This window comes from Arachis hypogaea, chromosome 5, assembly GCF_003086295.3.
Source record: "Arachis hypogaea cultivar Tifrunner chromosome 5, arahy.Tifrunner.gnm2.J5K5, whole genome shotgun sequence".
Lineage (NCBI taxonomy): Eukaryota > Viridiplantae > Streptophyta > Magnoliopsida > Fabales > Fabaceae > Arachis > Arachis hypogaea.
Window position 1 is genome coordinate 42,552,633 of NC_092040.1, and position 27,253 is coordinate 42,579,885.

Here is a 27,253-nt window from a genome sequence, read left to right on the forward strand (position 1 = left end):
AATGTTGTTTATAATTCTGTGTCTTTGCCACCTATAAGAGAAATTGAGTATTGCTAGGTTCGTCCATACAGGTTGACACCACATCAAAGTTTTGCTTCAAACATGGCGCCTTAGACGCCCAAACATGGCGCCTCAGGCGCCCCTTGCAACTACTTTCTAGGGCCATCAAGTTATGCTTCAACATTGGCGCCTTAGGCGCCCAAACTAGTGCCTCAAGCGCCCTCTTTCATCACTCTTCCAAGGATCAATTTTGTGACTCATACATGGCGCCTTAGGCGCCCATACTGGCGCCTTAAGCACCCCCTTACCACTCTCTTCCAGGGCACCAAGTTTGGACCACCTTGTGTCTCTAGCACTTAAAAAACTAAATAAACCATGCCTATATTATTTGCATGACTTTGGATCTTTTAAATTTTTATGAATTTGGATCTTCTAAATTTTAGATTTTCACTTTAGAGGATAAAGTGAGATTTTTTACCATTGAATGTTTTTTTTATATTTTCTTTTGGTTTTACCTATGAAATAAATTCTGATAAATTATACTTTACCTTTTAAAGTGAAATACAAAATTTAGATGATCCTAATCTTATTTGCATATATGTTAAATAACCAAGTTGATTAGGCATTACAAATGCAAAAGAATGAAGAATGACTCTCCTCTTTGAAGGCCAGACTCGAAGGCCCTCTAAACTCTAAAGCAGCAATATCATCAAAACCATTTTTATTTCTTAATCGTATCATATTTATTTGAAACAAGTATAGCTCCGTTACAATTGTCGTTTTATTACATTTGAATTTAATCAAAGAATAATCAATACACTTAAAAAAATAAATAATAATAAAAAAAGCAAGAAAGAAAGAATAATCAATACAATACATTGACGATGGTCCCTCTGTAAGATAGAACAAATGAATGAATTATCCTTCAATACTTCGACGCAATGTCTATATATATTTTTCCCTTCAACGATTGGGCTGAATATAGCTAGGCATCAGAAGGCGCAATCCAGTGTCTGCCATTGACAAAGCTCTTGACGAGAAATGGGTGGGCAGATTCGAAATCTAACTCTTTGGCCCATGATACCCCACGTACTGCCTCTGCTCCTGGCCCCCAACACTTGTACACTCCAAAGAACACAGTCCTGTTCCCGTGGAATTATTCACTTTAGATATATAAATTATGATAGATATATATTAAAATTAATTACTAAGTATAAAATATATGTTAGAATACAAAATATACATTAAAAATAAGTTAAACAATATATATATTTATATATAAATATATGGTAGTTGATTTTAGTGTATAAATAGCATTTTTGATAAACAATAATTATAAAATTATGTTGAGCAACACCATTATGATAATCTCATTTCCAGATCCACATAAGATGTGAGGTTGCTGTACAAATAAACTTTTTTTTTGGTATTTACAAATAACATTATAATTATATAGTACTTTCTTTCTTTCATTTTTCTGTTTGTTTTGATCTTCAATTATATGTCCTTTTTTAACAATCATTAGAGTATGGAGGACAAGCCGAAAAAGAAGGGAGAAGAGGTTATGAACCCAATACAAGTGGGTCACTGAATAGTCAAAATTCCATCCAAAGCCAATTCATGAAGATTGGTCATGGACCGTACTCCATCATCAGTCAAAAATCACTAGAGACGGGGGGACCTACCTGCTAATTCTTATATTTGCATATTCTTTTTAGCTAATTAGGTTAACATGATTTATTATGATTGAATGTTTGGTTGAAACATTTCTCAATTCAAACAGTATAAAATTGCTTTCAAAAGAGGTAATGTGCTTCGAAAATCATCTGACTTGGGTTAATAAGTTTCAAAAGCTTTTAAGTATATTGGTATCAATATGTACTTAACTAGCGATGAATTTATGAATAGAGTTTTGTTATGGGAAAATTTAGGAGGCTTACTTGTTCTTATTGTTGGCATGGTCCCAATCATCCCAGCCGCCATGAGCAACAATGTCATCGAAGTAAGTGTAAGAGTAGACAATTCTGGAGTACTGGCCCATGGCTCTGCCCACATAGAGCGGGCCTGTGCCCGTCACCCTGCATCTCACGAATGCAAAGCCCGTCTTCTCCTCTGCCTGTTTCCTACCATGGGCTGCTATGGAGCCAAATCTCGTTGCTATTGAGTGTAGCTGGCAATCCTGAGTAACCACTCATAAGTCATAAGTCATAATCAAATAAATCAATAATAATATATTCTAATCCTACCAATCAATTTTCAACTATATATATGAACTTTATCCAAAGCAATCTTGAGTAGGACATACCAGAATGCATACATACATACATATATATTGCATTATTACTCTCCACGTAAATATCAGCATTTTCAGTTATGATTCTCTTTTACATATAAACACACGCCACTAAGGACATGGATGTAGGGTTTAATTAAAATTCTTTTACTTGAAAGAAACAAAAAAGAAAAAGAGGTATACGTAATTTTATGAATGCTTTATTACTTAAATAATTATATCCTATTAAGAAGCCGTTAATTAGTGCTTTATGAATGCTGTGTCCGTATGTCTCATTATATAATGTAGTTTTATGTTCCATTATGCATGTCAGCATGTGCATATAATATAGCGTGTGCTTCTTTTGATTCTCTTTTAAGCTGACACAAATTAAAGGTGCACTGTGACAAAAAGAAAAAAGCTCGTTTCCTTTTTCATGTATTCAGTACCACTAATTCCCTACCCTCTCTATCTTTGTCTTTGTCTCTGACCTAATCCAACCTCGTGATATAAAATTTGACTATAATGTTTAATGTATATATATTAAAATCAGTCATTAGATTAGAATATAAATACGCATTAAAAATAAATTAAATTATACATATATTTGTTCGAAGTTAGTAACTAATTTTAATGTATAAATAACATTTTTTTTACTACATATATTACAGTTCCTTTGGATCTTATCTGTGTTGCCACTACAAAAGAGAAGTACCTTTTCCACGAAAAATCAATTATACCATTAGAGTTGGATAAAAAACTAAAGATTAATTTAATTACTAATTACCTTGTACATGGATCTGCCATTCCCAAATATGAAATCAATTGAACCCTCGATATAGCAGTCCTTGAAGTAATGCCTGCCAGCGTCGTCGCAAAGAGTGTCTTGTGCTCCGTGGAATCCACAGCCTGAGAAGTATGCTTTGTCACCGGATATTCGAAACGCCGCCGCTTGCCAGCCATGCATCCCCGGCATTGGTGCTGGCGCTGTGTTCTGTCAAAAAGATAGTTATTCACGTGAAAACAAGTATAACTCCCTATTACCCTTATTTTCTGAAATTTCAAAATTAAAAACAAAAAAGAGTTAACTGAGTTGGCTTATGTTATATTTGGGATGAAAACACTTCACGTGAAGTTAGTGAAGTTAATAATTGAGAGCCGTTAGATGAAAAAAAATTTAATCAAATCAATCAAATCATCTAACGATTTTCAGTTATCAACTTCACGTGAAAGTTTACACCTATATTTGGTTAGAATTTCTCATTAAGAAATTTAGTGAAACATTTTAATTTGTATAACAATTTTAAATAATAAAGACATGATAAGAGTAGCCAAGAGTTGTGTATACCTTGAAGCTGATATTGCGAGCAGAGAAATAGTTGGCGAAAACAGTGACAGAAGCAGTTCTGTAAGTACGCAGTTGCTGTCCGTTGGGACCAGGGTCGCTGGCCCTATCATGCCATTCTATCACCGTCACTTCTTTTCCCGCTCCCTCAAACGTTATGTACGGCTTCGTCACGGGCACAACAACCTTCTCTCTGCACCCAACAACCTCCCAATATCAACCACATTATTCTTTTATTACTTTATTTTCTTCATACCAAATTAAAAAATAAATGTAGTATGTTTAATGAAAGGAGAAGATTCAGGTACAATTACTTTACGGGAAGTTATAATTGATAATCGTTAAACGAAAATTTAGTCAAATCATCTAACGGTAGTCGATTATCAACTTCACGTGAAGTAGACTGTATTTGGATTTCTACTTTAATGAAATTGCAAACAATGCTGGGAGGGTAATAATGGCATTGTTTTCTAGGAGCAATGAAGAACTTGATTGATATGTGTATACATGTAGTATCCCGGGCTGATTTGGATCAGTATGTTCATTCTATTGTTGTCTGGGACGGCATTCACCGCAGCTTGCACCGACCGGAACTGTCCACCGCCGTTGACGTCAACGGTGATTACGCGCTGACCTATTGGTCCCACCCAAGTGTGGTTCCGACGATGATTGGAGGAGGATTTGGTAGAAGAAGAAGAAGACAATGTTCTAAGGGTGCTACGGTGATGGTAGGGTTCTGCACATGTCACCTTTGTCGCATGAATTGTGAGAGTGGTGAAACACAAAAGCAGCAGTTGCAGCGAGAGACAAGCCATTGTTGTTAATCAGATAATAGCATCTATCGAACGTGAAGAAGACTTGGAATGTTGAATAATGAGTAATAATAATAATGTAGTGTATATATATACTGTGTAATATAAAATTAAAAAATAAACTAAAAATGTTGGAAGGATATACACACGGTAGAGTAGAGAGTGCAATAATTACAAGTTAATGAAAGCAAGAGAAGAATTAGAAAGAAAGAAGCACTACTTTTGTGTGTGGGTTTTTATATTTAGAGTGAGGAGACGGTAGCTAGCTAGCTATTTGGGTGCATCATGCTTGCTGTGTATAATTTTTAGAATAAATAAAAGATTCCAACGCAACGGTCGTTTTTAATGTTGTAGGGTAGATGATAGGCTGAGCCTTTTTATGTAGAAAATGATTGGCCACTATTGCGGTGTATTTATGTGTCTAATACTATCCTTTTGGCTTTGTATTTCACAATTAGATACCACCTAAGTAATGTCCGAAAAGCATAATTCCAGATTCAACCACTGCTGATTACTGATTAATTAGTGGTGATGATATACTGATATATATCCTCCAACACTTGCAAACTTAAATTAAACGTTATGCATTTCCTTATTGTGCCCAGCATCAGGTTATTATGTACTAATTATTTTACTCCATTATCGACTTATCGTCTTCGTTTGAATTAACGGCTCCTTTAATATGCATAGCACGTGATGAGTTCTGTAAGTTTGCAACAGTATTTTGCTGCTGTTTCTTTCTTTTTCTAGTCTTTACATATGCTATAACTCAAGTTGTTTCATTAACCATTGATATGTAATTGACGTTTCAAAGGGTCAACGGTGGGGTTGCAGTTGCGAATTTCCGTGAGAGAAAATTTAAGATACTAGCACTTTATTTAAAATTTAGTTAGTATTTACTCAACAAAAAAAAAATGAACAATTTTTTATCATTAGATAAATTTCACAATAAAAACATTATTAATGGTTACAAGTCACAAAATCTATTAATTCCTCTATTTCTCTTTATTTAAACTATGATTCAAAAGCTCGTAAAGTATAGATATAATTATTATTGTAACTTTTAATTCTTTTTAGTCAATTCATTATTTCTCTTTTGTTTTGTCAAAGCATAGTTTAAAATTTCATAAATATTATTTATAAATCAAAATCAGTTATTAAAATTAGACATTAATATATTTATGTATAAATATATATATAATTTAATTTATTTTTAATATATATTTATATTTTAATATATATTTTATATTAGTGACTAATTTTGATAATTAATTTTAAACTTCAATAACATAATCATTATAATTTTTAGAACCCAAAATACACAACAAACGAAAAATGCTATCTAGGCTACTAATTTAAAAATTTTCCGTTATTTTTGTATCAGTCTCATTAAATAATCAATAAATATCTAACTAATAATAAATCAATAAATATTTTTAAATTATACACAAAATTTAAAAAATATAAAATTATTAATTATAATTATTTAAAATTAGTTGATTAAAAATTATTTATCCCTATTTTTCTTTTTTGTATATGACGAATATCATGCATTTGTTGATTTTGTTCTTCAAACGGTCATTTGGGCGGGAAAATAAAGAACCGGGAGGTGGGTGGGGCCCGGGGGGCCATCTGGGCCCATTTAGGATCTTGGGTGGAGGTGATGTGATGACAATGACATTAACATGTTATGGTCCCGGATGGATTAAATAGTAATTTTCTGTATTATGCTTTCTATTTCTCGCTGAACCTTTTTCATCAATTTGTAGTCGCACACCAAGTTGGGCCCACACCTCCAATTGCTTTCGTGTTTAGGGGCCCCACATTAATATTTTGGGACCCGAACCACGTCTTGCCCTTTTTTTTTTACTACAGGTATTTTCATCCAAGGGTGGCAAACTGGCAATGATGCGGCATGAGACAATATTTACCCAAACTTCTAAACAAACCATTAGTCTTCAACAATGATTATGGCCGAAACATAAAAAGCCAATTCTATGGTACCTATGAGTTTTTGTTTAAATGTTGTCTAATTTATTTTTTTAGTTAGTTTTAATTTTTTAAAAATTATTTATTTTTAATTTTTTAAATAAAATAATAATTTTTATTTTTTTTTTAATAAATAGACACCACATTATAAGCACTATAACATTCACCAACATAAAATTTTAAATGATGATTGGTGCTGGAGGTGGAGGGAAGGCTGCCATAACCAACTTTCCAACTTACCAGGTCCCCAATCCGGTGTTTTTAACTCTTAAAAGTTAAAACAAGTATTCATAAACTCTCTTGAAGTATAAATTTGTATTATTATTAATTTTCTTACTCTATTACGTACGAAAATTCTTTTATAATATGCGCATATGTTCACAACCAAAAATACTTATTGATACCAGTGCAGCATATATATAGTTAACAAAACTAAGTTATAAAACTAACTATACCAAAGGTTATTTACGCTATCAACGGCTTATTATCTACATCATTAATTTCTTTTTGTTAAAATGATAATTGTGTATATTCTTTTTACTGTTTTAGAGCTAGAAAGTGCAAAGTTGTAACAAAAAAAAGAAAAAAGAAAAAAGTGTAAATTTCGTCTACCAGAAAGATGAAAGTACAAAGTATAAAGTTGATATAAAAAAGGGGAGACTTCTAGCCTGGGGCTGGCAGAATGAGCCTCCTCGTGAACCTGGTAACACGGTTTCTAAGTTTCTTTGGTTTTTGTTTTTTTTTTCATATAAAAATATTATTTATACAGAGATCCTAAACAATTTCTTTATATATAGAGTACCACTTTTTTGTTCTATAAACATAAGTGATCCGAATGGACCTCATAAAAACTAGCTCAATATGTTTTTATTGGATAGTTAATAATAGAGTTATAGTGAATTATTACCTCAAAAAAAGTCATAGCAAATTTATTGTTTAAGTAAATGAAAACATGAGTCCAAAAAAAAATTTTATTTTCAAAAAATATAAAAATTTTAGAAAATTCCCAAAAGCCATTGTTGTAACCATAACCTTAACTTCATGTCCTGAAGTTCTGAAGAGTAGCGTAGTGAAAACTGGCAACAGAATACATTTCAAATGTACATTAAAAACGATTGCCCACCTTTTGAATTGTTTGTCGAAATTGAGGGATGTGGAGACAACTATTTTTCTTCTTGCTTCCTTCAATTTCATTGGCAACTTGTAGAGAAGCCTTAGCTGTGGGTGTTCTAAAAATCGAAGCTTTTGATGTCTCTCTCTTGGATAATACGGACTTGTGGGCGGTAGAGTCAAGAGGAGTTTTGAAAGAATGAGAAGAAGGAGAATGAGAAGTGGGCATTACAGATATGAGAAGAAGGGACATCAAAATTAATACATGCATTAGAAGAATGAGAAGAAGAAGGGACATCAAAAAAGGCCAGCAAAAATAATACTTTGGATTAAGAGGACTTATAAAATTCCAAAGCCTGCATTAAAGGCCTGCATTAAAAAAGAAAATAACTAACAAAATGTTTAGTCCGTAAAGGCCAAAAACTGGTATGTACATATATTTTGAAATTGGCATCTCAACCTTTATTATTTACGCATTGCACCATGTGTTGGGGGAGAATAACAATTTTTATACAAGACCGGAATTGTCTTTGTCAAGTTGCAAAGTCATGTAGCAATGCACATACCTTTACACGTGTAGCACCTTGATAGCGGACAACAATCTCTGCGGTACCAGGCTCATGGGAAGGCTCATTCTGCCAGCCCCAGGCTAGAAGTCACCTAAAAAAGGAGGCTTTGTCTTTGGTGGAAAAAGTATAATCAAGATCTTGGTGGACCAGATAAGAATATGCCAATTCAAGGGTTAGGATTTCGTCCGATTCCATTGGTCTGGTTAGGTTTCTGTTATAGGACCCGATTTTTATATTTTTTTGGACGAAATAGACTACGTGTTTTTGTTCAATTTAATGGACCACGAAATGGACCATATTTTTTGTCCTAAATATACTTTTCCCACCGAAAAAACGTCCTAAGTATATATATAAAAGAACCAATACATTGATAATTATTGTTAGTAAAATATTAAGTAGGACGAAAACGTTGTTGCACTATTTTTATTTTGTTATCTTCTTTAAGATAAAAACAAGCATGCGGCAAAAAGCATGCTGCAAAAAGAATAACTTGAATATTTTCCTAAGCTAATCAACAAGGTCGAAATCTATATGCCTAAGATTTATATCATCCATGGCAAGCTAAGGTCCCAAAACTGGCACCAAGATTAGCACCATTGGCAGCAGAAAAATCACATTGCATTAGAAACAATTGAGAAAATTAAAGTGAGTTAACATTGAAAATAATCCTTGAAATTTGAGTTCAATCTTAAATTGACCCTCTAAATTTCAATTGAATTAAATTGAACCTCAAATTTTAAAAGTTAACTCACGTTAACCCTTCAAACTATTTATATTAATAGAGTGTTTATGTGAAACATTTAATGACGCACTGATATTCACAAAACGACATTGTTTCTTTGTTGATGCCTAATCTTTCTTAAAACGATGTCGTCTGAGGCATATGAGGGTTAAAACACTAAAACATAGACTCTTTTCTTCGTCTTCTTGCATCTGCTGTGACAAGAAAGACCAATATCTTTGGCGTAGGCCTTCTGCAAAATTCTTTGCTATCGTTCCCTTTGGCTAGAGCAAAGAAGAAGAACATGCGCACCACTATTTCTTTAAATAAAGGTTAGTAAGAAAAATATTGTGCTTTTGTGTTTAATACTCTGTTTTGTGTCTTTCTGCTATTGGTTGAAGAAAGAAAAACAAAATCTTCTCTTACTCCAATTTCAGTGCTCATCTTTTACAAGATTTGTTGTTTTTAGTTACTGTGCCAATATGGTATTTTTGTTAATGTCTCAACAAAACCACCCATAATCTGAAACCAACTCAATTCCAATATTTGATTCCTTAAAACTAAACAGCATCATCATTTCTCCAGCAAAAAAAAGATAGATGGGTAATATTCATACCCTATCCCAAAGACATAGTCAGGCCCAAAAAAATAGAGGTCTACACAAGAGATCATACCTCCTCTACATCTACCCAACCTTAAAGAGGTTGGACTCGACAACAACGGTTTAGTCCTACTTATCTAAATACGCAAATAACTCCTAAGATATCTCCTATTTATTTAGAAGGAAGATCTCAACAACTTTCTTAGGAAATGGTTATCCACCAGCGAAGGTGGAACTACACTAAAAGGTGATTATCCACTCTCCTATAAATACACTTATATCCTCAAGTATATTCAAGACCTAATTTATTAAAAGCCTACTTTGAACCCTTGCTAACTTAAGCATCGGGATGCCTTGTAGGTACCACCCTCACCTCCTCACGAGGAACTCGAACGGCGGCACCTCGACACCAATACAAGTCGGACGCTGCCTCAGACAGAGTCTATACCTTAAGTCTAGGCCTAAATACAACCCAGTTTCAAGTAACCTTTGAAACATTAGCGCCGTTGTTGGGGACCTGAAAGTCTACACCAAATCATGACAGACAATCAATTTAAAGACGGTCACACAGCATGTGAATCAGAACCGGAACCTCATAATGATGACCGAGTACTCGTGATACCTCCATGACATGAAAGGACGAGTGGCCCCCACAAAGAGGGTACATCAGAAAATCCTCCAAAAAATATATTCGGAAGTTCATCCACCCAAAAATGAGGAACCCTTTATCGAATAGAGATCATGGGACTTGTACACGGGCACCATGGCCTATTAGAGCAACTTGAGCAGGAGATTAGTAATAAAGAGAAGCGGAAAGAGATTTGCAAAAAAAGGTACGATGACAAAGAGAGTTGGAAGAAAAGCTCTCGAAACTAGAGGCCAACCTTTAAAGTCGGAGTAATCGAACGGATCAGGAGGAAATCCATCTTAGAAGAGAAGATCCGTTCATTGAAGATATCATGCGGGCTAGGGTCCCTAGGAACTTCAAAAGCCCCAACATGGACCTCTATGACGAAACAATTGACAGGAGACACCACCTCAGTAATTTTAAAAGTTGGATGTACCTGACATGCATCTGATGCAACTCGCTGCAAAACTTTCCCAATTACGTTAGCCAAAGCGGCGATGAAATGGTTTGATAGTCTACCGCTTAGATCAGTCACTTATTTTGATGACCTAGCAAGAAAGTTTCTCACCCACTTTTCAATCCAAAAAGATAAAGTCAAACATGCTCTTAGCCTACTAGGGATCAAGCAAGAAGTTGGAGAGTCTCTCTGAGTTTACATGGAATGATTTAACAAAGTCTGTTTGGAGATCCAAAATTTACCTACAGAAGTAGTGATAATGGGATTAGTTAACGGTCTTAGAGAAAGATCGTTTTCTCAATCTATATCCAAGCGACATCCGACCTCTTTGTATAAAGTACAAGAACGGGCGAAGAAGTACATTAACTACACACTGAAGATATCATAACTACACCCGCTCTGAGTTTCTCTTGTCGACATCTACAAAAAAATATGCTACACTAAAAAACTTCCACCTCCTCGTCCTAGTAAACACAAAAAGGTTGGAAGTCAGACGAAATATTGTGAGTATTATAAACCATAAGGGCTTTCTATCAATGATTGTTATGATCTAAAAAACATCATAAAAAAGCTGGTCAGAGAAGGTTGACTAGAAAGATACCTTGCGGATAGGTCCGATGAACCAGGAAAAATGAAGAAAGGTAATAAAGACGGAGGTTGACAAGATCGGACACCACAAATAGCTGATAGGCATGTACACATGGTAAATGGAGGATTTGCATGAGGATAGCAATGTTTCTGATTTATCCACAATTTCATTCACCAAAGAAGATGCTCAAGGAGTAACATCTGGTCATGACGACCCTGTCATAATTACGATGATCCTTGCCAATGCAAACCTCCATAGAGCTTTGGTAGATCAGGAAAGCTCAGTTGACGTATTATTCAAGCCCGTGTTTGATAAACTCGGGTTAGAAGAAAAGAAGCTAAGAGCCTATCCAGATAACCTCTTTGGGTTAGGCGATACACCCATCTGACCTCTTGGTTTCATCTCATTACATACCACTTTTGGTAAAGGCATGATATCAAGAAACTTAAGTGTTGACTACATTGTGATCGATGTGGCCTTAGCCTACAATGCCTTAATAGGTCGGATAACTCTAAATCAGCTAGCTGCAGTCGTTTTCACACCTCACCTATGCATGAAATTCTCAAATTCTGAGGGAATCGCAACTATAAAAGGAGATCAAAAGTTAGGAAGAAAATTTTATAATGAAAGCCCAAATCTAAGGGTAGTATAAAAGGTAAAGCAGTTAATACCATTGAGCTTGGTGGTATTCGAGCACGAGAAGAAATAAGACCATAAGCCAGGGAAAAATTGAGGAGGTTCAAATTGGAGATCAGGCAGAGAAGACAACAAACATCAGGGCCAACCTCGATAAATAATTAAAGGTAGACCTCATTAAGCTTTTACAAAAAAAACTCCGACCTCTTCGCTTGGAAAGCCTCCGATATGCCCGGGATAAACCCTGACCTTATATGTCATAAACTCGTTGTATACCCGGGCTCACAACCTGTTCAACATAAACGACAGAAGCTCGGCCCTAAAAGAGTGCAAGTTATAGAAGAACAAATACAAGCTTTATTAGAAGTCGGGTTCATAAAGAAGGTAAAATATCCTTTGTGGCTAGCTAATGTAGTCCTAGTGAAATAACAGATGAAAAATAGAGAATGTGTGTTGATTATACCGACCTCAATAAAGCTTTTCCCAAGGATTTATACTCTCTTCCCACCATTGATGCCTTGGTAAACTCAGCTTCAGGATATAGGTACCTGTCCTTTATGGACGCATACTCAGGTTACAACTAAATCTCGATGTACAAGCCAGACCAAGACAAGACATCTTTCATCACTCCAAAAGCAAACTATTTTTATGTAGTAATTCCTTTTGGATTGAAGAATGCTGGAGCCACATGTTAATAACTAATGAACAAGGTGTTCTCACCTCACTTTGGAAAATTAATGGAAGTGTATGTAGATGACATGCTTGTCAAGACCAAAGAAGACGCCAACCTCTTGTCCGACTTAATTGAAGTATTTAAAAAATTAGGAAGCACGAGATGAAACTAAATCCCTCAAAGTGTACCTTCGCAATAGAAGTCGGAAAATTTTTAGGTTTTATACTCACCCGAAAGGGTATTAAAGCCAACCCAGACAAATGCAAGGTAATATTGGAGATGAAAAGTCTGACCTGTCTTAAAGAAGTCCAATAATTAAATGAAAGGTTGACAACCTTATACAAATTCTTGGCAGGATCAACATTGAAATCTCTCTCCCTATTCTCAAAACTCAAGAAAAAGGAGCTGATTTGAACGGACTCATGAATGTGAACAAGCCTTTCGAGACTTCAAAAATTTTCAGAGTCAATCACCAATCCTCACTCGACCTATTCCAAGGAAAGAGCTCGTGTTGTACTTAGCAGTTGCAAATAAGGCCATAGCCTTAGCTTTAATCCGAGAAGATGAAAATGGGAAGCAACCAATATATTTTGTTAGCAAGGCTCTACATGAGGCATAGCTAAACTATCAAAAGATAGAGAAGTTTGCATATGCCCTTGTTATCACTTCTAGGAGACTCTGACCTTATTTTCAAACTCATATTATAAAAGTCCGACTAATCAACCTATAAAGCACATCTTATAGAAAATGAATACTATAGGCCGGATGTTATAATGGGCAACAGAGCTAGCCGAGTTTGACCTAAGGTATGAAAGTTGGATAGTTATCAAATCTCAATATTTAGCCGACTTTGTGGCCGAGTACATTGAAGCTCATGGAAGGCCTGTAGCCTAGAACTTATATGTAGACGAATCATCCAGCAAAGCTAGAAGTGGAGCAAAAGTTATTTTGGAGAATGAAGAAGGAACTCGGATAGAACTTACATTGAAATTCGAGTTTTCAGCCTCCAACAATCAAGTCGAGTACGAAGTCTTACTTGCTGGCTTGAGGATAGTCAAAGAAGTCGGGGCAATAAAGTTGATTGTGTTTAGTGATTCTCAAGTAATAATCTCTCAAGTTAATGGGACTTATCAGGCTAAAGATCCCAACTTGAAGAAATACTTAGAAGAAATATGGGAATAATTAGCTCAATTTTCGGAAAAAAATTTTTGACATATAGCTCGGGAATCAAATATCTGAGTTGATGCCCTTTACAAGTTGGCCAGCACCAAACCAGGGAGCAAAAATAGAAGCTTGATCTAGGAAACTCTCCACACACCATTAGTAAAAGAAGTCAACAAGTTAGCACAATGACCATATCCAATCTAAGTTTAGGTTGAATGACTCCCATCATCGAATATCTCAAGTTCGATATCATCCTTAAAGAAGAAAGGGAAGCAAGGAGGCTCATAAGGGAAACACAAAGCTACACCTTAGTTCACAATGTTCTCTTTAGAAGAGGAATATCCATATTTCTACTAAAATTTGTCCCGACCTCCAAAACTAATGAAGTTCTAGAGAAAGTCCATAGCGGCATATGCTAAAACCACCTAGGAGCACGGTCACTAGCTAAAAATGTTATCCGAGCTGGCTTCTTTTGGCCGACCGTACAAAGGGAGGTAGCCAACTTCATTAAAAAGTGTCCGTGTTGGCAAAACCATGCTAACCTCCACATGGCACCCCCAGAAGAGCTCATCAGCATCACTTGGCCTTGGCCATTTGCAAAATGGGGTTTAGACCTCCTCGGATCATTTCCAAATGCCCCCAAAAAAGTAAAATATCTCATAGTATGTATTAATTATTTTACTAAGTGGATTGAGACAGAACCTCTGGTAACTATCATAGCTCAAAAAAGTCAAAAGTTTCTTCTACAAGAATATTGTCACCTGGTTTGGAGTTCCACACTCCATCACCACAAAGAATACAACTCAATTCACCAACTCTGCCTTCAAAATCTTGGTGGCAAGCCTCAAGATTAAGAACCAGCTCAGTCGGTAGAACACCCCTAATCTAATGGACCAGGAGAAGCTACGAATAAAGTCGTGTTAGCCGGGTTAAAGTGCCAACTATAAGATGCAAAGGGAGTATGGGTTGACGAGCTTCCTCAAGTCTTGTGGGCATATTGGCAACTCCCCACTCAACAACTGGGAAATCTCCTTTACGACTTGCCTACGGCATGGAAGCCATGATTCCTATAAAGGTCACCAAAGAATCCCCAATGGTTAGATTCTATAATAAAGTGGGAAATGTCCAAGCTCAAAAAGAAGAATTGGATCTCCTCCCCGAAGTCTAAGAACAAGCTCACATAAAAGAGTAAACATTGAAGCAAAGAATGGCCTTGAGGTATAACAAAAAAGTCATCAAAAGAAGCTTCGCTACGAACGACCTCATACTAATCCGAAATGACATCAAAGTATAGAAGTCGGGCAAAGGAAAGTTGGTTGCAAACTAAAAAGAGCCTTACAAGATCATTGAAGTCTTAGAAAAGGGTTATTATAAAGTGTCAAACCTAAAACGGAACGAGCTTCCAAGGTCGTGGCACGCATGTAACTTTAAAAAGTACTATAGTAGAAAGCGCACCTTGCTCCCTGGTGTACTCTTTTTCCTAGTTTCATGGTTTTTTCCCGAGAAGGATTTTTCTAGAGGGGGTTTTAACAAGGCAGCATAGGAAGGGCAAAGGGTAATGCAAACTTTTAGTAGCAAGAAAAATTATGTAACTCATTTCTTCTTATTGATGATATCTCATTAACTTTTCCATTCAAACGCATTAATTTAAGCTGGAAAACCCGAAAAAATCATTGCCCGACCTTGATGGTCGGCAAGATAATCCGACGAGATATAAATTAGTGTAAGAAGTTATATAAGCAGATTGTGGTCCGACCTCGTTGAAATTTAAAAGAGTTAGGCCTAAAACGAATCGCAAAATTAACCTGTTATAACCGACCACATAAAGTCGGGCCACAATAAATTAAGGGAAAATAGTACTGATCTCATAATCAAAGGACCAAGATAACGACAAACTTACTTAGACGATATCTTTAGCAACTTAACAAAATCAAAATAAAAAAGTTATCAAGTGATTTAGAATTTTATTAAATCACAGAAAACTAAACAAACTATGCCAAATAAAGACATTCTAAGGAAAAATATATACAGCTGATGAGCGGATAATTTATACGTTTTTTGGCATTGTTTTTAGTATGTTTTTAGTATGTTTTAGTTAGTTTTTAGTATATTTTTATTAGTTTTTAGTTAAAATTCACTTTTCTGGACTTTACTATGAGTTTGTATTTTTTTCTGTGATTTCAGGTATTTTCTGGCTGAAATTGAGGGACCTGAGCAAAAATCTGATTCAGAGGCTGAAAAGGACCGCAGATGCTGTTGGATTCTGACATCCCTGCACTCGAAGTGGATTTTCTGGAGCTACAGAAGCCCAATTGGCGCGCTCTCAACTGCGTTGGAAAGTAGACATCCTGGGCTTTCCAGCAATATATAATAGTTCATACTTTGCCCGAGATTTGATGGCTCAAACTGGCGTTCCAAATCAGCTCAAAACTGTCCGGCGTTAAACGCCGGAACTGGCACAAGAATGGGAGTTAAACGCCCAAACTGGCACAAAAGCTGGCGTTTAACTCCAAGAGAAGTCTCTACACGAAAATGCTTTAATGCTCAGCCCAAGCACACACCAAGTGGGCCCGGAAGTGGATTTTTATGTCATTTACTCATCCTTGTAAACCCTAGGCTACTAGTTCTCTACAAATAGGACCTTTTACTATTGTATTCTTATCTCAGTAGCTATCTTTATTCTTATGCTATCTTAGATCATGGGGGCTGGCCTCAAGGCCATGCCTAGACCTTGTTCTTATGTATTTTCAACGGTGGAGTTTCTACACACCATAGATTAAGGTGTGGAGCTCTGCTGTACCTCGAGTATTAATGCAATTACTATTGTCCTTCTATTCAATTTAGCTTATTATTCATTTGCACCCAAGAACATGATGAATGTGATGATTATGTGACACTCATCATCATTCTTACTTATGAACGAGTGCCTGACAACCACTTCTGTTCTACAAGCAAACAAGGCTTGAATGTTTATCTCTTGGATCCCTTGATCGGAATCTTCGTGGTATAAGCTAGAATTGATGGCGGCATTCAAGAGAATCCGAAAGGTCTAAACCTTGTCTGTGGTATTCTGAGTAGGATTCAATGATTGAATGACTGTGACGAGCTTCAAACTCTTGAAGGCTGGGCGTTAGTGACAGACGCAAAAGAATCACTGGATTCTATTCCAACCTGATTGAGAATCGACAGATGATTAGCCGTGCCGTGACAGGGTGCGTAGAACATTTTCACTGAGAGGATGGGAGGTAGCCACTGACAACGGTGAAACCCTACATACAGCTTGCCATGGAAAGGAGTAATAAGGATTGGATGAAGACGGTAGGAAAGTAGAGAGACGGAAGGGACAAAGCATCTCCATTCGCTTATCTGAAATTCTCACCAATGAATTACATAAGTATCTCTATCTTTATGCTTTATTCATATATCATCCATAACCATTTGAATCTGCCTGACTAAGATTTACAAGGTGACCATAGCTTGCTTCATACCAACAATCTCCGTGGGATCGACCCTTACTCGCGTAAGGTTTATTACTTGGACGACCCAGTGCACTTGCTGGTTAGTTGTGCGAAGTTGTGATAAAGAGTTGAGATTACAATTGTGCGTACCATGTTGATGGCGCCATTGATGATCACAATTTCGTGCACCAAGTTTTTGGCGCCGTTGCCGGGAATTGTTCAAGTTTGGACAACTGACAGTTCATCTTGTTGCTTAGATTAGGTATTTTTCTTCAGAGTTCTTAAGAATGAATTCTAGTGTTTCAAGGTGATGTTCTTATCATCACCAAAGCTGATTGATTTTCATCAATTTAGCTCTTGAATGCAATGTCCTGCTGAAGCTTGGCTAGCCATGTCTATATCCTTTAGACTGAAGCTTTAGACTAACATTGCATGATTCCTGGAATTCTCATTAAGAATTTTGATATCTTTATTTTCTTTTCCACTTAATTTTCGAAAAAACCAAAAAAATTACAAAATCAAAAAAAAAAACAAAAATATTTTATGTTTCTTATTGAGACACTAGTCTCATTTTAAGTTTGGTGTCAATTGCATGTTTCCGTTCTTCTTGCATTTATCATGTGTCTTCAGTGATCCTCAAGTTGTTCTTGATGATTTACTTGCTCTGATCTTTAAATTCTCTTGTCTTGAGTGTTTTGTTGTTTCTCATATGCATTCTCAACTTGTTAGTGTCAATAGTATACAAACTTATAAGTTTGGTGTCTTGCATGCATTGTTTATTTGATTTCAGTTGCATTTTGATTATTCCTCATTATTAAAAATCCAAAATTTTTTTTTAATTTGTGTCTTTTCAAGTCAATAATACAGAGAATTGAAGATTTAGAACATACTGCAGAGGAATTACACAGAAAAAGCTGGGCGTTCAAAATGCCCAATGAAGAAGGAAAACTGGCGTTTAAACGCCAGCCAGGGTGCCTGGCTGGGCGTTTAAGCCCAAAAGGGGTGAGTTTTGGGCGTTAAACGCCAGAATGTGCACCATTCTGGGCGTTTAACGCCAGGATGGCACAAGAGGGAAGATTTTGTTTTTAATGCCAATTTTTTTCAAGTTTTCAAAATTTTTCAAAATCAAATCTTTTTCAAATCAAATCTTTTCAATCAAATCTTTTTCAAAATCAATTTCTTTCCATTTTCAAAAATACTTGTTAACAATTAATGATTTGATTCAACATTTCAAGCATGTTGCCTTTTCTGTTGAGAAAGGTTTAATGTTTGAATCATATCTTTTCTTGTTAGCCAAGTCATTAATTTTCAAAATCAAATCTTTTTAAATTGTTTTTCAAATCATATCTTCTCAATCATGTCTTTTTAAAACTATATCTTTTTCAATCATATCTTCTTAAATCACATCTTTTTCAAAATAGTTTTCAATCATATCTTTTTAATTTCTTATTTCAAAATCTTTTTCAAAAATCACTTGATTTCTTTTCCACTCTTAGTTTTCAAAAATCAATTAATCTTTTTTCAAAATGTTTTTAAAATCTTTTTAATTTATTTTCAAAAATTTCTTCCCCTCTTCTCACATCCTTCTATTTATGGACTAACACTACTCCTCAATGCACAATTCGAACTCCATCTTTCCTTGATAAGTTCGAATTTTCTACCTCTTCCTTCCATTTTTCTTTTCCTCTGACACCTCAAGGAATCTCTATACTGTGACATAGAGGATTCCATATTTTCTTGTTTTCTTCTCTTTCATATGAGCAGGAGCAAAGACAAAAGCATTCTTGTTGAGGCTGACCCTGAACCTGAAAGGACCTTGAAGCGAAAGCTAAGAGAAGCTAAGGCACAACTCTCTGTAGAGGACCTAACAGAAATCTTCAAAGAAGAAGAACCCATGGCAGCCGAAAATAACAACAATGGCAACAATGCAAGGAAGGTGCTAGGTGACTTTACTGCACCTACTCCCGACTTCTATGGGAGAAGCATCTCTATCCCTGCCATTGGAGCAAACAACTTTGAGCTTAAGCCTCAATTAGTTTCTCTAATGCAACAGAATTGCAAGTTTCATGGACTTCCATTGGAAGATCCTCATCAGTTTCTAGCTGAGTTCTTACAAATCTGTGACACTGTCAAAACCAATGGGGTTGACCCTGAGGTCTACAGACTTATACTATTCCCTTTTGCTGTAAGAGACAGAGCTAGGATATGGTTGGACTCACAACCTAAAGAAAGCCTGAACTCTTGGGAAAAGCTAGTCAATGCCTTCTTGGCAAAGTTCTTTCCACCTCAAAAATTGAGTAAGCTTAGAGTGGAAATCCAAACCTTCAGACAAAAGGAAGGTGAATCCCTCTATGAAGCTTGGGAAAGATACAAACAATTGATCAGAAAGTGTCATTCTGACATGCTTTCTGAATGGAGCATCATAGGTATCTTCTATGATGGCCTGTCTGAACTGTCCAAGATGTCATTGGATAGTTCTGCTGGAGGCTCTCTTCATCTGAAGAAGATGCCTGCAGAAGCTCAAGAATTGATTGAAATGGTTGCAAATAACCAATTCATGTACACTTCTGAAAGGAATCCTGTGAACAATGGGACGAATAAGAAGAAAGGAGTTCTTGAGATTGATACTCTGAATGCCATATTGGCTCAGAACAAAATATTGACTCAGCAAGTCAATATGATTTCTCAAAGTCTGTCTGGAATGCAAGCTGCACCAGGCAGTACTCAGGACGCTTCATCTGAAGAAGAAGCTTATGATCCTGAGAACCCTTCAATAGAAGAGGTGAATTACATGGGAAAACCCTATGGAAACACCTATAATCCTTCATGGAGAAATCATCCAAATCTTTCATGGAAGGATCAACAGAGACCTCAACAAGGTTTCAACAACAATAATGGTGGAAGAAACAGGTTTAGCAATGGCAAGCCTTTTCCATCATCTTCTCAGCAACAGACAGAGAATTCTAAGCAGAGCAACTCTGACTTAGCAACCATGGTCTCTGATCTAATCAAAACCACTCAAAGTTTCATGACTGAAACAAGGTCCTCCATCAGAAACTTGGAGGCACAAGTGGGATAGCTGAGCAAGAAAATTACTGAACTCCCTCCTAGTACTCTTCCAAGCAATACAGAAGAGAATCCAAAAGGAGAATGCAAGTCCATTAACATGACCCACATGGCCGAACTTGGAGAGGAGGAAGAGGCAGAGATCGCCACTGAGGAAGACCTCAAAGGATGTTCACTGGCCTCCAATGAGTTCCCTAATGAGGAACCATAGGAATCTGATGCTCACACTGAGAGTAACTAACTTGAGTCACAAGTCCTAGTTTTAATGATGACAACAATTAGGCCTTGCTTCATTTAGTTAACCCCTAGGTATAGAGGAAAGTCAAATGAGAGTAACTAACTTGAGTCACAAGTCCTAGTTTTACCTTAGGGAAATATAGCTTTAGTGCACTCCAAGTCAATTAGCAATTTCTAATTCCAAATCAACAATTGACATAAACTATTCAACTCTTTCTAATGGCCCAAACCCTATGCCAAGTAAGAAACTTTTACTCCATAACTAGTGTTGGCATTTTATCAAACAATTGATGAGCAAGGATGAAAGGCATAGTGAAAATGAGAAGAAAGTAGAATTGAAAGTGCTTCAACACAAGAAACTAACAACAATTAACAAAGAACAACAATGGAAATGAACTTCTCAAGAAATTGATAAAATCCAAAACTATAAAGTTGAATCTAGGATCTATGAGAATTGCGCAATTACAAGCACTAATTGAGATTGGAGAAGAAGATCTATAACATGAAAAAAGTAAATTGAGAATTGCAATGGATCTCACCAAAGAGTGATTGAGAATCCATTAGTGAAGAAGATGAACCCTAATGAGAGCTTGGAATCTCCCTCTCTCTCTCTCTCTCTCTCTCTCTCTCTCTCTCTCTCTCTCTCTCTCTCTCTCTCTCTCTCTCTCTCTCTCTCTCTCTCTCTCTCTCTCTCTCTCTCTCTCTCCAAGAGTGTAACTACCAATAGCAAAAAATCTAGAACAATCTCAAATGAGCCAAAAGTCCCTTAACCCTTCAACCCCTGGTCTTCTTAAGCTCTTCCCGCCAAGGCACTTCCCCAAGACGGGATCTCCAACTGTCTCCACGCCCAGGTCACGTGACTCTTTAAAAAAATCATATTTGAGCATCGGCGCGCACGCGCAAAGCACGCGTGCGCGCCACTGGGGCATCTTGCAATGTGAGCGGAAGCGTAACGTACGCGTGCGCGCCCATGGGATCATGGCTTAGCCGCTACACGTGCCGGCTCGTAGCTTGGCTTCTAGCTGCGCAATCCATGCGGGTGCGCCAAGTACGCGCACGCGCCCTTGCTAAAGTTCCCAAGGCTCAATTTCTCATGCTTCCTTCCTTTGCACTCATTCTCCTTCTCTTTTCCGGTTCATCCTTGCCCTATATTCTGAAACCACTTAACACACAGGTCACGGCATCGAATGGCACCAAGAGAATATTAGAAATATATCTAATTTAGTGTAAAATAAGCATGTTTTCATTCATGAGAAAAAAATTAGGAAGGGAGCACAAAAGCTTGTATTTTCATATGAAGAGTGTGTGGAATCATTGATAAAACCCCTGAAATCAATACAAGATAAACCCTCAAAATAGGGTTTATCAACCTCCCCACACTTAGATTCTAGCATGTCCTCATGCTTAGAAAAATGCAAAAGAAACGCAAAAAAAAACCGAAGGATCATAATGGTATAAGACTCATGAGGTGCAACCTACTTACATGAATGCAACTATGACTAGTGCTACTATCTACTTGGTTAGGAACAAATCAACCTTCCTAAGATACATGCAAGCATATAGGGCACGATAGTAGCCAATATATGGGACTTACCAATTTTCAAGCATCAAGTGCAATATACGCAACTTTGCATGAAGAATGCCCGTGAGAGTTGGGAATCATGGAATTGAGCATCGAACCCTCACTGGAAGTGTTTGCACTCTATTCACTCAAGTGTCTAGGGTTGATTCTCTCAATTTTCTCCTAATCATGCTTTCCAAGATTTGTTCTCCATCTAACAATCAACATTTATTCCATGCATGCGTACAAATATCATGAGGTCTTGTCTTTAGGTTGTAATGGGGCTAGGGTCAAGGTAGGATGCATTTTTGGCTAAGTGAGCTTGAAATTTTTGAGTCCTTGATAAGCTTAAGCTCCCCACCTAGCCTATGATGTCCTATACAATTTCAAAGCTAACCTAACTACCCATTCTTCATTTTCCACATACTCATGTATCCCTTTTCCAATTCACAACACTCATGCATTGATGTTATTGAGCTACACTTTGCTTTGGGGCATTTTGTCCCTTTTTTTTTCTTTTCTTTTTCTTCTCTTTTTTTTCATGTATATATATATATATATATATATATATATATATATATATATATATATATATATTCTTTCTTTGTTTTTCTCATTAATTTTTTTCTATATATATATATATATTTTTTTTTCTTTTGTTTCTCTTTTTTTTATATGCAAGAACGTCAATGCATAAGGTTCATACATTTGATCAATACATGAGCATGTACCCAATTCCCAATATTTTCAATAAAGATATAAAACTACCCTTCTTATTTACCCAATGTCCCAAGATTCCCACATTTGAATCATACTCGCACACACTCGCCTAAGCTAATCAAGGATCCAAAGAGGGACATTTATGGTTTTCCGCTTTAGGCTTGTAATGTGCTAATTTAAAGAACAAGTGGGTTAAGCGTAGGCTCAAATTCGGCTAACAAGGGGAGATAAAGGGTAAGGCTATTTGGTTAGTGAGCTAATGAAGTGATGGCCTCAATCATATAAATGCATGAATACAAAGAATAATGAACATATAGACTCAAACAAAGCAAGGATCACACTTATAGAGAGAAAATAATTGCACACAAGAAGGAGAATAAGTGACTATAAGATGTAGCCACAAAACAAGGCTCAAAGCTCACTAGCTTGTGTTCTTAACTCAAAATCCATGTTCCAAAATACAATTCTTCAAGCGAGTTTATCATCAAAATATTCAAAATTGGCAATGTCAAGGTTGCCCTAAAGTATTAGTTTCCTAAGAAAGAGTCTCATTGTTCCAACCAAGTAAACTTATCATGCAATTGGTGTCAAAGAAAACCTAATCATGCAACCTATCATAACTACAAAGGAGTTCAAAAGAAAAAATTTTATTTGAGTGTTTACCTATGGAGATCGGTCGGCCGACCTCCCCACACTTAAAACTTGGCACGGTCCTCCGTGCTATAGGTGATGTGCAATGGGTGGCCGAGTTCCGAGTGTCCTTCATCTCCGTTGTCATCGCAATTTCCGCTTGAAGTTGCGGTGGATGTGGAGATATCAGGTTCCTCCATAGGTGGGGTGACAATGCTTAGAAGCTTCTTCACGTGAGCATATCGGCGCTGGTTACGCCTCTCATAGCGGTCCAACTTCTTGTGAAGGTCTTCAAGGCGTTGGGTGGCGGATTTTTGTGGTGCGGATGAGATAGTGGTGTTGCGAGTTGAGTTGGTCAGTCCAAGGTCCTTGGTGACTTCCGGAGGCTTGAGGCACCTCTTGGTCGGAATAACATCTCCCTCGACCGGGATCGAGGTCCTCCGATCCTTAGCCTCTCGGTGGACACCGGCTGCCGCTACTAATTCAGTCACCATAGAGGGGAAGGGTAAGTTTCCCTTAACATGAATACGCCCCATGGATTGGCGAATGGCATGCGAAATGTCGACCGGTTTCTCGGTTAGGATGCACCATACCAATAAGGCAAGCTCGGCGGTAATGGATGACCCATGTGTGGTCGAAAGCACGTAGTGAGCTAGGATTTGGGCCCATGCCACGGCTCCTTGAGTGAGGAAACGTGCATCTAAACCCTTTGGTCTTTGCTTTATGGTTCCCCGAATCCAAAATGCTTCGGTTAAAGCTATTACGCGAAGGATCGCGCTCCAATCGAACTCACGTTCGTCGCATGTTGATAAGACTTCTTGATAGGCGTCATATCCATCCGCTAATGGCCCAATCTTAAGTACTCCTTGGATGGCTTCCACTGTGACTGGCACTTGCTTTCGGCGCACAAAGACTGATGTGAGAAGGGGTGAGTGGTAGTTGGAGTAGAACTCCACCACCCATGATAAATTGACCTCCATTGGTTGCCTCAGGAGGAACCCCTATTGCCTCCGGTCAATGTGTGGCATCACTATCGGAGTGAGGTGGGCCGGTAGGACTAGACGGGGCTCCGGGTGATAATTCCGCTCAATCATCCTTTAGTAGATAAGTTCGCAGTAGCGGTTAGGGAACTTGTTCGAGTCCTTTGGAGGGTTGTCCTTCTCTAAGGCATCAACGGGGCCTGTAGCCTTCTTGAGGAGGGGCTTGACTGTTGGTTCTTGGCGCGCTCTGTTGACGGTTGGCTTCTTCGGGGCTTTCCCTTTGTTCTTTTTGATGATCATCCTGTGATAGTAAAGAAAGGAGATAACATTAAACCCAAAGAAGCGTAATTGAATGTGATTATGCAAATGAGAAATTGTGCCATAAGAATATGGGTATCCTTATTACATGACAGCTGTAACATGTAACTAAGATAACATGTGATAAGCAAGGCAAATCATTGGCATGTGGTATAGGGGTAGTGTAAGCATGCAAGGAAAAGGCATGAGAAGCATACACCATCAAATACCAAAAGTGGAAAGCAATTTATGAAAAGGTGAGTGGGTGGATTGTAGAATGTGAGGGTGCACCCAAAAGTGACTAGTTAAGAAGCAATGAGTCACAATGAGTTCAAAAAATCATGTATGCTTTTCCTCAAACACTTGGCATGCATCCTTTTTGTAGTATGCAAATAGATGAGGGGGAAGCAATGTAACATTCCACAAACCAATATTAATCACTATAATGCACAGTGGTTGTATGAAAATCATGAAACACATCTCATCTATCAATGCAAGAGAAGTTATGACCCAAGTGCCTATGAAGAGTTAATTGAAAAAGGAGCAAAAACACCCCAAAAAGTGAGGGGCTCAAAAGAGGGGAAAAAAAGAAAAAGACTACCTAAAAGAGACTGAAATTAATTGACTAAGAATCAAAAGAGAGAAGTAGAGCAAGAGGGAAGCATTGTACAATACCTTGAGAGAGATGGAAAAAAGGGGTATGAGAGAGGAGGTTGTAGAGTGGAATGATGGAGAATGGAGGGAGCAATGTAGGGACCACCGGAGGTGGGTGGTCGCCGGAGGTGATGGTAGGAGGTGGGTGTTTGGAAGGAGAAATGGTAGTAGGTAGTAGAGGAGGTAAGAAGAAAAAGGGAAGAGAAGAATGAAGGGCGTAAGTGTGCTCCCCTGTTATGTTTACGTCGGTCAACCACACGTGCGCGCACGGTGCGCGCTCGCGCAGGGAAGCGGGATGGGGTAATGGCACGCGCGTGCACATTGCGCGTGGGCGCCCATGTGCTTGTGCTGGTAGCACAAGGGTGGCTCAAAGGCGGCACAACTTTCTGGAGGAGGTACCAGAAGTTGGTTGCAGGGGTGTTGGCGCGTGCGCGGCAATGCGGTTATGCCCCAGGCATGAGTTGGGCCTGGGATTGGCTCAACTCTCTGGAGAGTGGCCTAGAGGTTGCTGCAGGACGAGGGATGCGTGCGTGGCATGGGTGCGGGTGCGTCCCTTGCGTTGCGAGCTTATTGACGCGTTGGCGCTTAGTGCGCGCATGCGGCAGAGGTGGTGGGCTGGGGGCTCAGTGCAGGCGCGAGAGTGGCCCAACTCTCTGGAAAAATATACCAGGAGTGCACAGGGGCGATCGGCATGCGCGCGCAAGGTGTGCTAGCGCGTCGATCTGCAGACTTGTGAAAGAGTGTGTACGCGCCATGTGCGCGTACGCGTAAGTGGTCTGTGCCTCAGGCATGGTGCTGGCGTAGTGTGGGCGCAACTTTCTGGAAAATGTATGGAGGGGTACTTTTTTGCAATCCACGCGTCCGCGCACGTGACGCGCCCGCGTGGATGGTGGAGAATGCTTCATGGGCGCGTACGCGCCAGGTGCGCGCACGCGCGGAAGGGTGCTTTTTCAAAGTTTTCATGTTCTTGCACCACTTCAAGCATTCCAACCCTCCAACCAGTCACTTAAGCACTATAGAAGGATGATTTAACATGATAGAGTACCAAATGAACTCAACAAATGAAACAAAATTTGAAATCAAACCTAGCTACAACGTCATCAAATACCTAGCTACCAAACATGAAGTCAAGTATTAAGCAAGTATCAATCAAAGAAGAATTCAATAGCTATGTACAAATGGTAGATCTTACCATGGTGGGGTGTCTCCCACCTAGCACTTTTGTTTACCGTCCTTAAGTTGGACTTCCACTAGCTCAAAGTTCTTGTTCAAGAGATGCATCCTTCAAGAGGAACACTTCAAATTCCTTGGAGTTCTTTCTTTGCTCACCATGGTACAATTTGAGGCGGTGTCCATTTACCTTGAAAATGTCCGGACTTGATGGGTGGCGCAAGTGGTAGACCCCGTAAGGTTCTACTCTCTCTACTTGGTAAGGTCCATCCCATCTTGATCTAAGCTTTCCGGGTAGTAATCTCAACCTTGAGTTGTAAAGGAGGACTAGTTTACCGGGTCTAAATTCCCTTCTCCTTATGTTCTTATCATGAATGGCTTTCATCTTTTCCTTGTAGAGTCTAGAATTGTCATAGGCTTCTAATCTCAAGCATTCTAATTCTGCCAATTGAAGCTTTCTCTCTACTCCGGCTCCACCCAAACTTAGATTGCATTCCTTTATGGCCCAATAAGCTTTGTGTTTGATTTCTACTGGTAAATGGCATGCTTTGCCATATACAAGTCTAAAAGGGCTCATGCCAATGGGTGTTTTGTAAGCCGTTCGATATGCCCAAAGTGCATCAGAGAGCTTAGCGCTCCAATCCTTCCTATTTGGCTTCACAATCCTTTCCAACACATGTTTAATTTCCCGGTTAGAAACCTCAGCTTGGCCGTTTGTCTGAGGGTGATAGGCCGTAGCAACTTTGTGTGTGATGCCATACTTCCTCATGAGGCCGTCCATTTTTTTGTTGCAAAAGTGGAATCCTTGATCACTTATGATTGCTTTTGGGGAGCCAAAACGACAAATGATATTGTTCCTCACAAAAGAATAAACAACATGAGCATCATTCGTCCGGGTGGGGATTGCCTCCACC

The 27,253-nt window shown here is 38.0% G+C and overlaps 1 protein-coding gene and 1 non-coding gene across 2 annotated transcripts; both read right to left on the reverse strand.

Annotated features, from left to right (window-relative positions):
- Positions 1 to 706: 706 nt before the first annotated feature.
- Positions 707 to 4,640, reverse strand: LOC112801515 (probable pectinesterase 68). Its single transcript, XM_025844302.3, has 5 exons — positions 4,125 to 4,640; positions 3,621 to 3,810; positions 3,060 to 3,266; positions 1,941 to 2,179; positions 707 to 1,142 (listed from the first exon to the last, which is right to left on the reverse strand). The coding sequence occupies exons 1-5, from the start codon at positions 4,430 to 4,432 to the stop codon at positions 986 to 988; spliced, it is 1,101 nt and encodes a 366-aa protein (XP_025700087.1). The 5' UTR covers positions 4,433 to 4,640; the 3' UTR covers positions 707 to 985.
- Positions 4,641 to 19,323: 14,683 nt separating this feature from the next.
- LOC112804328 (small nucleolar RNA R71) lies at positions 19,324 to 19,427 on the reverse strand. Its single transcript, XR_003202938.1, has one exon. It is a non-coding gene; the product is annotated as a small nucleolar RNA R71 (small nucleolar RNA).
- Between the last annotated feature and the right edge of the window lie 7,826 nt (positions 19,428 to 27,253).

Coding starts and splice junctions, on each gene's coding strand:
- LOC112801515 (XM_025844302.3), bottom strand. CDS start 4,432: ATGGCTTGTCTCTCGCTGCAACTGCTGCTTTTGTGTTTCACCACTCTC. Junction 2,180..3,059: donor ATGGCAGATCCATGTACAAG/GTAATTAGTAAT, acceptor GTGGTTACTCAG/GATTGCCAGCTACACTCAAT. Junction 1,143..1,940: donor CATGCCAACAATAAGAACAA/GTAAGCCTCCTA, acceptor CCACGGGAACAG/GACTGTGTTCTTTGGAGTGT.